The following is a 16,325-nucleotide window of genomic DNA, read 5'->3' on the forward strand; positions in this document are numbered from 1 at the left end:
ATCTGGTCACAGCTTCTACTTGCCACCACTAGGTGGGGATCAAGAGCTGTGTATTATGAGCCTGCCACAATCTGCAGGCACGCTGGCTGGCTGGCTGTGCTGGAGTGGCAGGTGGGGGGAGGGGCTTTTTCTTTTGCCTGCCCAATCCTGGGGCTTCTTGTTCTTCCCTCGCTGTCTGCTCTCTTGGAGTGCTAGCTTGTTGAAGACACCCCCACAACTGTTCAGTCCCTTCCGTATGGGAATTTCCTACAGGCTGAGACAACTTGGAGAGTGACGGTGCTGCCCCTCTGCCTTCTCTCCCTGAGAGCCACACAGACCCAGAGTAGCTGCCATTGGGGAAGGAGGAGAGTTCTCCTTAACTCCTTCCACTTTCTCCAGGGGTTCTAGCACCTCCACCTTCAGATGTAAGGCTGTGTGGGTCTCTCAGATGTCTTTCGTGTTGTGTGAATGTCCTCTGTTGGTATATGAATATAATGTCCTTTTTGTTCTGTCTAATGGGGAAAGCTCACTCTGCCATGATGCTGACGTCACTCTCCAGAGTGATATTTTGATACTCAGAATATGTTGCTTCCTGCAAGCTTTATAACAATTGTCTTAGCACGTTTTAATCACCTACAGTGAATAAACTTTTGTTTGTGGGAGTATATTTTCAGGATAAATTTGTCAGGTTAGTTTTCTCGTCAAAGGGCAAACGTTACTTTTGCTGGGTATTATAAATTTTCTTCTGTAGGTCTTGTGCCATTTATAGTTTCTGAATCAACTTTTTAAAAACATGTCTAGAAATTATGGAAAAACCATAAGGAACAAATTTTAATTTTAACTTCAGGCACTTGTTTTCAAAAAACCCTATCCACTGTCATTCTGAGTAAAAACACAAAAATACTTTTTAAGAAATACTGTCGTTTGGTTTAAATTATATTGTGTGCAGACATTTTGTATGAGTTTCCTTTGATTTTTATGTTGTAATTCTATTTTTTTGTTCTTTTATTTGTGCATATATTACTGTGACATTTTTGTGGGGAATGGCAATTGTGGGGGAATCCACAGATGGTCATTGAATTCATTTAATGAGCTAGGAACTGTGCTGGGACAGGGAAACAAAGGCCGTCAAAATGGACATAGTACTGCCACTATGGGGCTTCCAGTCTGTTTGGGAATACAGATCTTAAATGAATAGTGGCAAGTTTGTGATATGGGCATCGGAATGGCTTGACATGAGGTGGTAATATGTACTGGGAGAGATTGATACTTAAGTTGTGAACCAAAGCTTGAGTAGGATTAACCTAGTCAGTGTATTGAGTTACTGTGAGGATTTGTAGAGGGGATGAGGAAATGTCAGGTGAAGGGAACCTAATGAGAAAATGCAGCATAGTTGAGACCTTGGTGTATTTCTTGAACTGAAGAAACAAGGTTGGCAGAAGCACAACAGACAGAGTGGTGGGAGATGGAGTGGAGAGCAGGGACAGGCCCAGGGGAATGAGGTGCTCTGGACAATATTCTAAGGCCATGGAAACTTCTGAGATGTTTCAGCAGGAAAAGTGACTTGAATCCATTTACAACTTACAACCCACTAACTCCTGCTTTGGGAGTGGGCTTCAGGAAACATGAGCATGAAGGCATGAAATCAAGATAGAATCTCATAATGAATAAGTTTTAAAACACGATCATGGAACCTAGATGAGGGTGATTGTTACGGGAAAAAATAATAAAGGAAATGACTTGAGAGTTTTGTGGGAGGTAAAAGTGAAAGAATCCAGGCATTTTCAAACTTCATGCATTCATTTACTAGAGGTTATACCACTGCTTAATGGATGTTTGAATGCTTAATTAGTGCTTCGTGAAAAAATTCAACCCAGGGCTGTAATTAGAAAACTTGTAAACTGTTGGAGGAGGCAAACATCTCTCCAAGAAAATATGTTATTACAAATTGGTTAGCGTTCTGGAGCTAAAGTAGAGGACAGTATTATTTTCTATTTTTTTGTATTTGAGTATGTGAAGGTAGGAGAGTTGATAAATATCTAAGTCATAAATGGAAAAGGCATAGGACCTAGCCATGTTGGAAGGGATGGGAGTAGGAGATGGGGAAAGCATTCTGTATTTGGTTGATTACATTTCTAGAGTGAGAGAAAGGAGTGCATCAAGAGTTACTCCTAGATTTCACAGTAGACACCTTTTACATTGGTTGAGGAAAATGCTGAAGGAGGATTCTAATCTTCCATGTATACCTGACAGGAAAAAGAAGTGACATCTTTTCAAGTGATGTGAATCAAGAGAAAATAGGAGAAGGTATGAATGTGTTTTAATTCTATGAGTAGCAAATTCATTCAAAGAAATTAATTAGAATCAATAAGTCACTTGTGTTATTATCAATCTTAGTAAATGTTTATGTTGATAAACGTATAGCGGTTTTGTAGTCCACCTGGAGATTCCTTCTCCTACTCAGATTAGGCCTTTGATTCCCTGACTGATCATCCAGAGTAACCCTCTCTGTTTGACGTTTTATAGACACTGACACGTTTAGTGGGCCAGAATCACTCCACGGGTAAAGGACCAGAAGACTTCCCTGACAATGCAGGTTGCCAGAAACCACTGAAGGGTCCGTGTGACGTGGTAATATCCACATTACCCCCTCTGTTTGCCATTTGGGTGTCCCAGTGAGCTAGCTGTGCCATAGTGAAACAATTGATGAGGATTCTGAAGACAAAAGTTGGTGAGGATGTGCAGATCCCGTGATTCTCTGAATGTCTTTCCTGTTGGCAAGGAGCTCAGCTCATTGCTCAGGTCCAAAGGCTTGACCAAATGTATCCCCAAATCTCCTCTTTACTCATTTGTCCCCAGGGATCATTGTTCTTCTCAATTGTATATGAGTCTGTATGAAATCAGGAGACAGAAATAACAGGTTGATTTATACAAGAGAACTGTAATTTGAAGATGTAAGGAGAGTTGTAACAGATATCCGAGAGTTGATGGAGAGTCCCTAAGAAAAGCGAAACTTGTATGGGGGCCCTGTCTCCAAGGCTGGACTTCAGACCTTGTTGGAAAAGGCAGCCGACTGGATAGTGAAGAAATTTGCCTGGTTGCCAGGACCAGAGGTAGTCAACAGTCACTGGGCAGGCAGTAAGCAACCTTTCGGATGCAGACAAGTCATGAGTGGTGGGTAAGTGGAGAGAGGAAATTGGGTGACACTGTCCTTGCAACACCTAGAGCACTAAGTATCCATATAAGGAGGCCATGGGAAACAACTGACTGGTGTGCAGAGAAGCTGAGGCTGCTGGATGAGTGCACAGAAGAAGACAGTGTTCCTCCCACCTTTACAATCTTAGAGTAATTAAATATATTTTAATAAGATATATTGTGTTATGAACAGCTATTTAGCTATAATGTAGGTATATTAAGGAGTGGTGTGAAGGATCTGTGTTGTCTGTTGATCACCAATCACTGGGTGCCTTCAGTGAGCGAGGCTCTGTGCCACACTCTGTACTGGTAAACGTTGGTAAACTGGTAAACATTATCCCAAACAGACATAAGGCTGCCCATGAGATGAAAAAAAACCCTCTCCAAAACAAGCTGATCCTAATGTCAGACAACAGTGTTGAAAAGCAGTAGCACAGCTGCAGAGGTCATTATGGTAAAAGGTTGTGTTTCAAGGCCAGGCGTGTTGTGTAGTGGTTAAGTTCACCATGCTTGCAGTGGCCTGAGTTTGTGGGCCCACATCCCGTTCATGGACTTGCACCACTCATCAACCATGATCTGGTGGCACCCCGCATACAAAATAGAGGAAGACTGGCATAGATGTTAGCTCAGGGTGAATCTTCCTCAGCAAAATGGAGAAAAAAGGTTGTGTTTCTCCAAAAATTTAAAGGTATGTCCACTCAATAATAATTGTTGCAAATATATAAAACTTTTCTTGACAGAATTAGAAGAAGAAATAGACAAATCCACACTTCTGGTGGGAGATTTTAATATATTTTGCCCATATTGTTGTTAAACTAAATAATAGTAGAAAAATCAATAGAGATATACTCAGGAAATGCTATGTGAACTCCTTAATGTACATATACAGAATAGTGTGTCTAGTAACTGATCGAACTCAAAAATTGCTTATCTCGGAGCAAGGGGGAAGGAATGGACTGGAAAGAGCAAGAAGGCTTTGTAGAGAGAGAACTATGTCCTGTATCTTGTTTCAGCTGGTTTTTACTGCTAGTGTATGCAGTTGTCAAAACTCATCCAGCAAATGCTTAAGGTGTGTGTATTTCAGTGTCTATTAATTATACCTCAATTAGAAAATGAAAGGAAAGGTAAAACATGTAGGCACTTAGTGAGTGAACACATTGGTGCCCCTATTTAGCCCAAGGAACCTCAGTTTGAGAACCCTGGTAGTAAGGAGAGTTATACTGTGAGGCTAGATGGTTTTTGTGACCAAATGTGTTTCTTGGTTTTAGTCTTCTGAAATGCAGAATAAGGACTGTGGGGTTATGAGGTTGATATTGGTTCAAAGATAATGAACCGTGGAACATTCAGTGGTTAACACCATTCCAAAAAAAAACCATTTTGTAGATCAGCCTTTGGCCTGTTGCTGTGTGTTTGATTTATTAAAGTGATTTTCCTTTAAATTGAGGTCACATTGGTTTATAATGTATCCATTTCCAGTTTACATCATATTTCAAGCTTTTACAGACTGCATCATGTTCACCACGAAAAGTCTAGTTGCCATCTGCCACCTTACACATGTGCCACTTACTCCTTTTGCTCTCACCCATCCCATTTCCCTCTGGTTACCACCAGTCTGTTCTCCCAAGTGTATGAATTTGTTTTACACATGTAAGTGAAGTCGTGCAGTGATTGTCTTTCTATCTGACTCATTTCACTTAGCATGATACCCTCAAGGTCCATCCACCTAGTCACAAATGGCAAGATTTTGTCTTTTTTATGGCTGAGAAGTATTCTGTACTATATACCAGATCTTCCTTATCCATCCATCTGTTGATGGGTAGTTGGGTTGCTTCTAAGTCTTGGCTGTTGGAATAATGCTGCAGTGAACATAGGTTTGCGTATATCTTTTTGAATTAGTGATTTCCTGTTCTTTGGATAAATACCCAGTAGTGGAATAGCTGGGTCATATGGTATTTCTCTTTTTAACTTTTTGAGAAATCTCCATACTGTTTTCCATAGTGGTTGCACCAGTTTACAATCCCTCCAGCAATGTATGAGGGTTCCTTTTTCTCTACATCCTTGCTGACACTTGTGATTTCTTGCCTTTTTAATTATCCCCATTTTCATGGGTGTGAAGTGGTATGTCATTGTAGATTTGATTTGCATTTTCCTAATAATTAGTGATGTTGAACATCTTTTCATGTGTCTATTGGCCATCTGGATATCTTCTTTGAAAAAATATCCATCATATTTTCTTTTGATTTTTCAATTGAGTTTTTTTCTTGTTTATTTGTATGAGTTTTTCGTGTATTTTGAATATTAATCCCCTATCAGATGTATGACTTGCAAATATGTTCTGCCAACTCGTAGGTTGTCCTTTCATTTTGTAGGTGGTTTCTTTTGCCATGGAGAGGCTTTTTAGTCTGATGTCGCCCCACTTGTTTTTTCTTTTGATTCCCTTGCCTGAGGAGATATGATATTCAAAGTAATACCTTTAAGATGTATGTCAAAGAGCGTACTGCCTATGTTTTCTTCTTGGAGTTTTATGGTTTCAGGTTGTACATTCAATTTTTTAACCTATTTTAAGTTAATTTTTGTTTGTGGCATAAGATAATGGTCTACTTTCATTCTTTTGTGTGTGGCTGTCTAGTTTTCTCAACATCATTTATTGAAGAGAATTTTCCTTCTCTATTCTATGTTCCTCACTCCTTTGTTGAAGATTAGCTGTCCATAGATGTGTGGTTTTATTTTGGGGCTCTCAGTTCTGTGCCATTGATCTGTGTGTCTGGTTTTCTGCCAGTACCATGCTGTTTTGGTGACTATAGCTTTGTAGTATATTTTGAATTCAGGGCATGTGATACCTCCAGCGTTGTTCTTTTTTCTCAGGATTGCTTAGGCCATTTAGAGTGTTTTGTAGTTCCATGTAAATTTTAGCATTCTTTGTTCTATTTCCATGAAGAATGTCTTTGGGATTCTGATTGGGATTGCATTGTATCTGTAGATTGGTTTAGGTAAGATGGAAATTTTAACTATGTTAATTTTTTCTGTGTGTTCTGTGTATTTATCACCTTGCTCAAAGCCTTAGATTTCTTTTTCTTTATGTTCAGGATGGAGGGCATCTTTCAACATCTTTTTTAAGGCAAGTCTAGTGGTGAACTCCCTCAGCTCGTCTGTCTGGGATAGCCATTAATTCTCCTTCATATGTGAAGGACAGCCTTGCTGGGGAGAGAGTATGCTGACAGTGTTTATCTTTGAATATTTTGAATATCTCATTTCACTCTTTCTTGGCCTGTAGATTTTCTGCTGAGAAATCCACTGATGACTTAATGGGGTTTCCTTTGTAAGTTATTTTCTTTTCTATGGCCACCCTTAATATTCTTCCTTTGTCATTGCCTTTCTTTTTCTTTATCGTGAAATTTTTATTGTACATTACTGTTTGTCAGTCACCATATAAATGCATCCCTTTGTTCCTAGTACTTACTGTCATTGATTTTTGATACATTTAATATAATGTGTCTTGGAGGAGGTTGTTTTGCTTTGAGACAATTAAGTGTTCTGTTAGCTTCATGTCCTTATATTTCCAGTTCCTTCCTCTGGTTTGAGAAGTTCTTAGCTCTTATTTCTTTCAGTAAGCTCTCTTCTCCTTTCTCCCTCTCTTTTCCTTTTGGGATACCCATTATCCTTATTTTGCTTTTCCCTATTGAGTCAAATATTTCTTGTACAATTGCTCTACTTTTTAAAAATCTTAGTTCTCTCTCCTCTTCCACCTGAATCTTTTCTAGATTTCTATCTTTGAGCTTGGTAATGCTCTCTTCCATATGGTCTGCTCTATTTTTAATGCTTTCTAGTTTATTTTTAATGTCACTTATTGTGTTCTTAACTTGCAGAATTTCTGAGTTCTTTTTTTTTTTCTGAATGTCAATCTTTTTGGTTAGGTACTCTTTCTATTCGTTAATTTTATTCCTGTGCTTAGTGAACTGTCTTTCTGAGTTCCCGTTAACCCATTGAGTGTCTTCATGATAGATATTTTGAATACTCTGTCAGTTAGTTCACAGGCTTCTGTGACTGCAAGTTTGGTTTCTGGAGAAATGTCTTCCTTTTTATTGTACCGAGTTTCTGTGGATTTTAACAGTGCTTGCTGAGTTTTTCCTCTGCTGGTGCATTTGGGTAGCAAACCCCCTTTGACTTGAGTAAGGCTTCCTTATTTTGATTCTGGAGCTACTTCTGGTTATATTTGAGAGCCTGAGCTTTCCACCTCTGTCTGTCAGAGGAGTTGTCAGTGTCCTTGTGCTCCTTGTACCTCTGAGATTGCTGGTACCTTGCTGCTTATTATACTGCTGCAGTTGTTGGTGTCATCTCTGAGGTCACCAGGCTGTAACCACCTCTGCTGCCTCTGGGATTGCCTAGGTTGTGGGTTCTACCACTAGAGTGAGGGCAATGGGGAGAGTGGTGTGGTGGCCAGGGTCACGGGAATCTCTGTGACATCTTGAGTGTCTGCCGGCACTGCTGCAATGGGTAGGGGAGCTGAAGTTGTGGGCACTTATAAGGCTGGAAGGGTCATGCACCCTGTTGTTGCTGTCGCCTGGCTCTCCACAGGCTCTCCATGGGCTCATGCGCTGCTGCCATGTGTGCTCTCTACACTGTTGCTCCTGGGTTGTCTGAGGGTGCTGGCGATGTACTTCTGGGGATACTTGGTTTGTGAGTTTTGCTGCTGCTGCTGCTGAGTGGGCCAGGGTTATACGTGACACTGCTACTGCAACAGCCACAAAGGGGAGGGTTACCTAGGTTACAAGCACCACCATGGCTTCCTAAGCCTCTGCTAAGTGCCTACATAGTTCCTGGAATTTCAGGTCACTGGCACTGCCACCACTGCCTTGGCCCCAGGGTATTGTATGCAACACTGGTAGGGCTGTTGTTGGGGCCACAGCTGTTGGGGTCTGAGTCACAGGCACTACTTTCGCTTTTGTAGCCTCCAGTCTCAGGTGCTGGTGGGAATCCTGGAATCTCAGGTTATGGGCTACACCACTGCTGCTGGATGGCAGAGTCTTGGATGCAGCCCCTGCTGCTGGCTGGACCAGTGTGGGAAGGTGCTGCCACCAGGGTTGGTGGAGGGGCCTCATTTTCAGGTATCATTGCAGTTCCCAGAGCCTCTGGTGGTATGCCTGCAGTGACTCCTGGTGCCTCCAGGAGCATGCACTGCTTGGATTCCTGGGGCTTCTATTGATGAGTGTTACCTCAGTTCTTGGGGCCTCCAGTTCCAGGTGTGGCCATAGTTCCTGGAACTCCTGGTCTTGTGAACTGCTGCCACTGCTTCACTGGTTCCACCACATGTGAGAAGTCCAGTCAACCCACTTCCAGATGTATAGATATATGGATCTCTCAGGCATTCTAGTATGCTGTGCAGAGTCCTTTTTTTGGTCCATGGATGTCCTACTGGTTGTAATTTAGAGAGAAGAGACAAAGGGAACAACTTGGCTGCGAGACGGACATTATTCCAAAAGTGTTTTTTTTTATTTGATGTCACAACAGTTTGTAACGTTGTCAAAGGTTGTTGAATTTTTAACATAAAGTAGTTAACCTTTAAATACAGAACGTAAAAAGACAAACACGAAGAAAGTCTGTGGAAGAAATGAGTAAATATAAAAGACGTGGCTAGAACATAGAACTGATGAGTAGAATGAAAAGGTGGTTCCTGAAAAGACGCATAAAATAGACAAATGTTGAGTTAAGTATGATATGGTATTGCCCTTTTCCCAAGGCAAGGTGAGAGCACAGACCTACTAATTTGAGTGTTTCCAACGAAGATTTGTGGGGGCTTCCCAGTACTTTAGTGTATTCTGAGTTCTTTTGTAAAAACATTGATGTACTTTTTCTAATCTTTTAGTGTCAGATGTAGAAGAGCTAATGATTATTTCCCTATTCTTCCATTGTCTTGATCCAGAACCGATAGAATATATGTGCTTGTGCTCCCTCCCTCCCTCCCTCCCTTCCTCCTTCTCCCTCCCTCCCTCTCTCCCTCCCTCTCTCCCTCTCTCCCTCCCTCCCTCCCTCCCTCTCCCTCCCTCCCTTCCTCTCTTCCTCTCTCTCTCTCTCTCTCTCTGTGTGTATGTTAGGACACCCTTTATTTTCTTACCGGCTTGATTTTTTCTCCCCATAGCAGTTATGAATTGGTATGTCACTTATTACTTTATTGTCTCTATTCTCCAGTGAGAGTGTGGGGCCTTTAATACCTAGGACATTTTCTTTATAGTTACTGCTCTCAACTGAGTGCCTAGTACAGGGACATAAGATCACTGTTATTTACTGTGAGACTGTAAGAATAAGGCAGCAATAAGAACTTAAAAGGAGGCCCAGAGCTTCAGACTTCTTCAGTATCTATCAGGGAAGCTCAAGAACGTTGACCAAATAAAATACATCGTTTTTCTTCCCTTCAAATGCCCAGGGGCAGTCTTGACCAGTGCTGTCCAGTAAAATGTGTAGTTCATATATATAGTGAGAATATTTACTTAGAAGTAGCATAAAAATATTGTGATATTTTACATTATTTTGTACATTCAAAGCATTCTAATTTTACTGCACACTAAATTTTTATCAGGCATACTTGTTTTGTGTTCAGAAAACACAAAATTTAAAGACGAAAGACTAGATTCAAATACTCAGGTTTTTCCAAATATATAAGTGAGCTATAAGATTCCAGTGAGACATCTAGTACAGATGGTCTTGGGTAAATGATGATGTCACTGATATTCTTGCTATAGAGCATATTGTTTTAGTAGCTTTGAGGTTCATATTTCACAACACAGAGTCCTTTGGTCTGGACCTGAGCAGTCATGCTGCTGGTTTGTCTAGGAGAAGCTTAAGTGGGCCAGGGAATGCTGTTTTCTATGTCAGCTAGGTAGAAAGGCTGCATAATCTCATTCATCAATTTTATTGCCTTGACAAATGAAGAGTCACATTCCTCAGGGCTTAAGTTTTGATCCCTGTAAAATGAAACAATTTCATTTCTCCTGATAGCATGACTCACAATTCCCTGTTGTGGCTTCAGGTGAGACAGGACTACTCTGACAGTTGATGGCAGTAGTGTATATTTATGTGAGATTTCTTGAGTGTGTGGGAATATTTGAGAATTTCAGGCTAGAATGGAATGACTTCCAGGTCTGTGAATGTGGGAATTATGGTCATCTCATGCTTTCTTTCTTTTCTTCTAGGTCTTCTAAGGACCCTTTCTGCCTTCCTGAGTCAAAGATAGAAGCAGAAAGGATGGTGACTGAGTGTTTGACAAATTATTCTCAGGTAATTAGAAAGTGTATGCTTCTACAAAATGACATACCGCACCCACTGGATAGACACCTTTCTTTCTAGGTACACTTCTCTCCAGGGTTCTTCAGGAAGTCAGGCCACTGATGGACTGAGTCCCCGTAGTTTTCCCACCGAAAGTGGACCCTCTCATTGGTTCATGTAAATAATCTCAGTATTTTTATAATTACCTCCTACTGTTGTTTCACAATGGCAATTGCACATTTTTTTGTTTTGCTGCCTGCTCTGGGGTGGTAATGAAGATGAACGTGTGCATTTCTCAAAGAACTTGTACATTCATCAGCTTTTTAAAGTGTCCACAGTTTGCCTAGGACTGTTCCGCCAGAGGGAATTAAGATGAGAAGAGCTTTTAGTCTAGTTGTGGTGAGATAAGTTCATGCGTTAGAGGTTCCATTAAAGCCATAAGTGGAGGATATCAACCATGAGTGAGTCTAGATAGAGAGGAGAAAACCTAGGACCATTGAACCCTGGGGGAGATGATGAGAGACCTTGAAATCCTTTCTTGCCCTTTGGTCTCCCATGTTCATCACCCAGTGAACACTGGTGGAGATGTTACTTTACTGAAGCCAGCTTGCATGTGATGGTTAGGACTCAGTTACCTTCGCTGATGTGGCTGTGAACTTCACCCGAGAGGAGTGGGCTTTACTGGACCGAGCTCAGAAAAATCTATACAGAGGTGTGATGCTGGAGAACTACAAGAACCTGATCACAGTAGGTAAGGTTGCTATCATTCCTGTAGTCTCTTATGGAACAGACATATATGATTTATTTACTATGTTCCAATATTGGTGATGTGAAATCTGCACATAATGGAAACTAAGGCACAAGTCTCTACACTAATGGGTTTTAATGTAGTGTGGTTTCTGTAAAATTGTGGTTCGAGGAATAACACTATCCCCGTCACTCTCTTAGAAATATGCATTCTCAGAATCCACTTTTGACACAATGAATGAATCTCTGGCATTATACCCAGACATCTCTATTTTAATGAAAACGGTGGACATGATTCTGATGGACAACAGAGTTTGACAGCCACTGGTGTAGTGATTTCTCCATGACAATGAACATTTCTTTTTGCATTTACTTTATTTCCTGTTTCAATAAAAGTTTTAATACTTTTTAATGTATATATATCTGAACAGGGGTTTCAGGGGCTGGAGACGAGAAATCTCTTTGATACACAGAAAGAGCATGTTTGCGTTTTTATCTCTTTTGAAATAATGTTACTGTGTTCACTGGAAATATAGGAGTTGATTCATGGGAATATTTGTCATCTTTTGCAGAGGGCTTTACCATTAATATATCTTTTCCCATGAACAGAGTATCAGTTGTTCAAACCCAACCTGATTTCTTGGTTGGAACAGGAAGAAGAGTTGAGAATAGTGGAGACAGGAGCCTTCCAAGGTGAGAAATTCTGAAGAACTTCCCTGGTCAATGAAAATGTCCCTATGTTTGGAATTAGCAATGAGAAAGCTTTACGAGGTGATTTCTCTAGAAGGCCAAAGTCATTGGTCTCTAATGCTGTGAGATATCATCAGCTTCTCTTACGTACTTTACACTTACTGAGAATTTCCTATGAACTCAGAAAAAAACTTGTTCTGTGTCTGTTTTAAGTTAATCATTTGGTGTATGTTGTTTATCCAGAACTTTGCTACATTCTTTCCTTGATCATATTGCGTCCCTTTTCATCATATTTAATTTTCATAGAATCATTTTAATAAACTGAATTTTTGACTACACATCCTTATGATTGCAAAATTTTTGACATAGCAAAACTCTTCTCCTATGTCTTGCCTTTTATTTAGTATGTTTAACTTAGAAATAATACAGATGAGCCTTACTGTTTTTAACCGCTTTAATGTACATTTCTTTCTGTATATTCCTACACGTTTCATTCTTTTTTTATTTTAGAATGGGAAACGCCACTTAAAACCAAAGACTCAGCAATTTGCCAGGATATTTTTTGGGAAAAAGCATCCAATAGGATAGAAATGGTGAGTTTGAAAAGATGTATTTCTTATTTTCCACATTTAGAAAAGATTGAGATTTTCATCAGCTAGAACATGTGAGCAAGCGCTAGATATTTGGGATGAGTGGCATTCGCCTAAGACAGAGCAATGGTTCTGTAGAGGTACTCTGAATATGTTGAATTTGGGAATATTTTAAACCTATCTTAAAAGTTGTTGCTTCAGAATTCCCAGAAGATCTCATTCCCCCTTATATGACATGCTGTTGAGTTTTTAAACAACTCCATGAAACTACAGGAATCTTTTAAGATTAGAGTAGATGGCATATCCTTCTGGCAGAAGGATTCCATCATTCAAGTTCAAAGAAATGAACAGGGTAGGAAGTGTATGAACGTAATACAAATGATAAAAATTGTCATCGTAATGGTGTTTTTGCTTTGAGATGGGTGAGGTAAATTAATGAATTTGAGAAATCTTTGAATTATCGTTCATTTTTTCATCAACAGGAAAGCATACACAATGGGTGGGAACTCGGTGATTCTGAGCAATGTGGGAAAGTCTGCAGTGAACGTTCAGGCCTGAAGACACACAGGAGAGCTCAAAATGGTGGGAATACTCATAAGGATAATCAGCATGAAAAATGCTTCATTGCTCTGTCCAAGAAAACCTCTACTGAAGAGAAACTTGCAATGTTTTATCCGTGGGGAAAAGCCATCAGCCCAACTCCAGATGTGTACTGGAAAACTAGCATGCAAGAGAAAGCCTTTGAATGCAGTGTGGGTGGGAAAGCCTTTGTTAATCAATCGTGCTTTCAGGCGCAAAGAAGAACTCACAATGGAGAAAAATTCTATGAATGTAAGAAATGTGGGAAAGCCTTCACTGAATCCTCAGGCCTTGTTCGCCACATAAAAACTCACAGTGGAGAGAAGCCTTTTGAGTGTAATATATGTGAGAAAAGGTTTATAAGTCCTTCCCACTTAATCATTCACAAGCGTACTCACACTGGAGAGAAACCTTACAAGTGCGAAGAATGTGGGAAAGGCTTTAGTTGTTCTGTGCACCTTAACTGTCACAAGCGAACTCACACTGGGGAGAAACCCTATGAATGTAAGGAGTGTGGGAAACGCTTCAGTCATTCCTCAGGCCTTATTAGCCACATAAATACGCACACTGGAGAGAAGCCGTTTCAGTGTGACACATGTGGGAGAGCCTTTGCTGCTTCGTCAAATCTCAGTAACCATTTGAGAACTCACAGGGGATGGCAGCCTTTTGAGTGTAATATATGTGAAAAGAGATTTGCAAGTTCTTCATATTTAGTCATTCACAAACGTACTCACACTGGAGAGAAACCCTATAAATGCACCGAGTGTGGGAAAGGCTTTAATTGTCTTTTGGGCCTTAACAGTCATAAGCGAACTCACAGTGGAGAGAAACCCTATGAGTGTAAGGAATGTGGGAAAGCCTTCAGTCGATCCTCAAGCCTTATTGTCCATATAAATACTCACAATGGAGAGAAGCCATTTAAATGTGACAAATGTGAGAAAGCTTTTGCTACTTCCTCACAACTGACTAATCATTTTAGAACTCACACTGGAGAGAAGCCTTTTGTGTGTAATATATGTGGGAAACGATTTACCACTTCTTGGTACTTAATCATTCACAAGCGTACTCATACTGGAGAGAAACCCTATAAATGTAAGGGATGTGGGAAAGCCTACAGTCATTCCTCAGGACTTAATGACCATATAAAAACTCACAGTGGAGAGAAACCTTTTAAATGTGACATATGTGGCAAAGCCTTTGCTACTTCCTCAAAAGTGACTAGACATTTTAGAACTCACAGTGTTTAGAAGTCTGTTTAGTGTAATGTATGTGGGAAAACATTGGCTAGTTCTTTGTACTTTGTCATTTATAAGGTGACATTGGAAAGAAACCTTATAAATGAAAGGAATGTGGGAAAACTGAAGGTTTTCCCACTCCCTTTCAGTGTAATTAAAGAACTCACCTGGAGAGACATCCTATCAGTGTAAGGAATGTGCTAAAGCCCTCAGTAGTCCCAGTTCACTTCAAAGACATGAAAGGCCCACACTGCAGAGATGCTGTCCAAATGTAAGGACTGAGGGAAAACCATCAGCATCTACTCACAGCCTAGCATGTAAGGCTTGACAGTGAAGCTATACTATTAAGAAACATGGAGAGCCCTTCCCTGTTTCTTCAGTGAACTGTATATCTCGTATATATAAGAGATCTTGTGGTGGAGAGAAATCCAACTAATGTGAGATACAGAGGAAAATTGAACTGCTTATGTTCACTTGTCATCTCACTGTGGAGAAAAACTTTATAGTTGTAAAAAATGTTGTAGAGTCATCATTTTGCATTGAATTCTTTCTCGTCTGTAATAAAGTTGGGGTGATTCACAGTCAAGAAACTGAATATGGCAAGTGTGTGAAGTGCTATCCTGTGTGTGAATCTTAGGGTCTTCTGAGATGCATAGTGTTCTAGTTGGTTCTATAGATCTGTTTTAATCCTTTATGAGTAGGCCCTGAGCATTTCTGTGCATGTGTTTCTCTCCAGTGATAGGGCAGTCTAGTTGCTACACCTTCCATGTTGCAGCCTGGTTAAAAGTGGGTCCACAGAATTCACACTTAATCCTCTTCTAACCACCTGGATTCTCTTAATGGATTGAAACGGACTTACATTGTGAAGACAGCAACTGCTTGACTGTGTATGGTGCTCACTAAACTCATTTAGAGTGAGTCATACCAGCCAACATGATGGTTAAAATACATCTTCATAAATTTTGTAAAATTACCTTGTTCCTCTCACACATGATCCTTTCAGATAAAAAATCAGTTTCAAGCATGGGATGAGTGGGAGGAAAAGTGAGATTACACCTACCATGTGTGACACCCTGTTTTTGTGACCTTTCTGGGTGAACAACAACCCTGCCACCTGGGGAGGACCTTTGACTTCAAGCCCATACAGGATGATTGTGAGAATAATGAATGCTCTCTTTCACACCATACCCAACACCACGGCCTGGGAAAACAATGATATTTGAGTCAAAGCGACAGCTGTTGCTGGTGAATCACCTGCTTCTGTGTTTGTCATTCTATCTGCGGGCTGTGACAAAAGAACAACTCGTGAATGTAGCTGGTCCTCATAATCTGCTATGCTTCTTGCCCTCACTGGGAGATCCTGAATATGAACCTTGGGTGTAGACACAGATCAGCACAGTATTGTTTCAGCCTCAATGATACAAATTCACATAGTTTGGATGCTCAAGAAGCCTTGGGTTATATCAAATATGACCTTTAGGTGTGCAGCTGCTTAATGACACTTTCTTGAGGATTAATCAAAGCACTGTATGAATATCTAAATCAAGCTTAATAATAAATCCAGAAGAAGGATTCTCTGTACACATTTGTGTTACATGTTTGTATGTGTGGAGTATGTCATGTTGTGGTTCACTTTGGGTATGTATATTGTTATTCAGTCCATCTGTTGCCTTTTTAATTATTGGCAAGAACACCAAAGATCAGCAGATTAGTCTTAACCTTTTGTGTGCGGTGTAAGGGTCATAGATTGTCCTCAAACAACTTAGTAATTGTGTGAAAGAAGATTTAGGGGTCCTATAAGAATTTGTCACAGTTGCCTCAGTGTAGGACCTTGTTGGTAGTGTTTGAGGTCACTCCTGCAGATTGGCTGCATTCTGCTCCCTGCACTCTGAGTGATAGCATCCTCAATAATTGCTGTACAAGAACAATAGAGCAGATTTTAAAATAGAGCAAAATAGTCCAAGCTTTTGTTGGTCAGCAGCTGACAAAGTGGTATGTTCATGTGGACAAACTCCAAAAGCCAAGATGATGTGAGCCATTTATGCTCCAA

The 16,325-nt window shown here is 40.3% G+C and overlaps 1 protein-coding gene across 6 annotated transcripts in view; it reads left to right on the forward strand.

Annotated features, from left to right (window-relative positions):
• The window catches only part of LOC131394415 (zinc finger protein 26-like), an 85,958-nt gene extending 70,102 nt beyond the window's left edge, over positions 1–15,856 (forward strand). For 4 of the 6 annotated variants that reach the window (XM_058525774.1, XM_058525776.1, XM_058525773.1 and 1 more), the window contains 5 exons: positions 10,362–10,446; positions 11,059–11,185; positions 11,791–11,874; positions 12,382–12,464; positions 12,944–15,856. In XM_058525774.1, the coding sequence (XP_058381757.1) occupies positions 10,414–10,446; positions 11,059–11,185; positions 11,791–11,874; positions 12,382–12,464; positions 12,944–14,287 (1,671 nt within the window). In that variant the 5' untranslated portion in view covers positions 10,362–10,413 and the 3' untranslated portion in view covers positions 14,288–15,856. The other 2 variants (XM_058525779.1, XM_058525778.1) reach the window with 2 other exon arrangements.
• The last annotated feature ends 469 nt before the right edge of the window (positions 15,857–16,325 follow it).

Source organism: Diceros bicornis, chromosome 30 (genome assembly GCF_020826845.1).
Source record: "Diceros bicornis minor isolate mBicDic1 chromosome 30, mDicBic1.mat.cur, whole genome shotgun sequence".
NCBI lineage: Eukaryota > Metazoa > Chordata > Mammalia > Perissodactyla > Rhinocerotidae > Diceros > Diceros bicornis.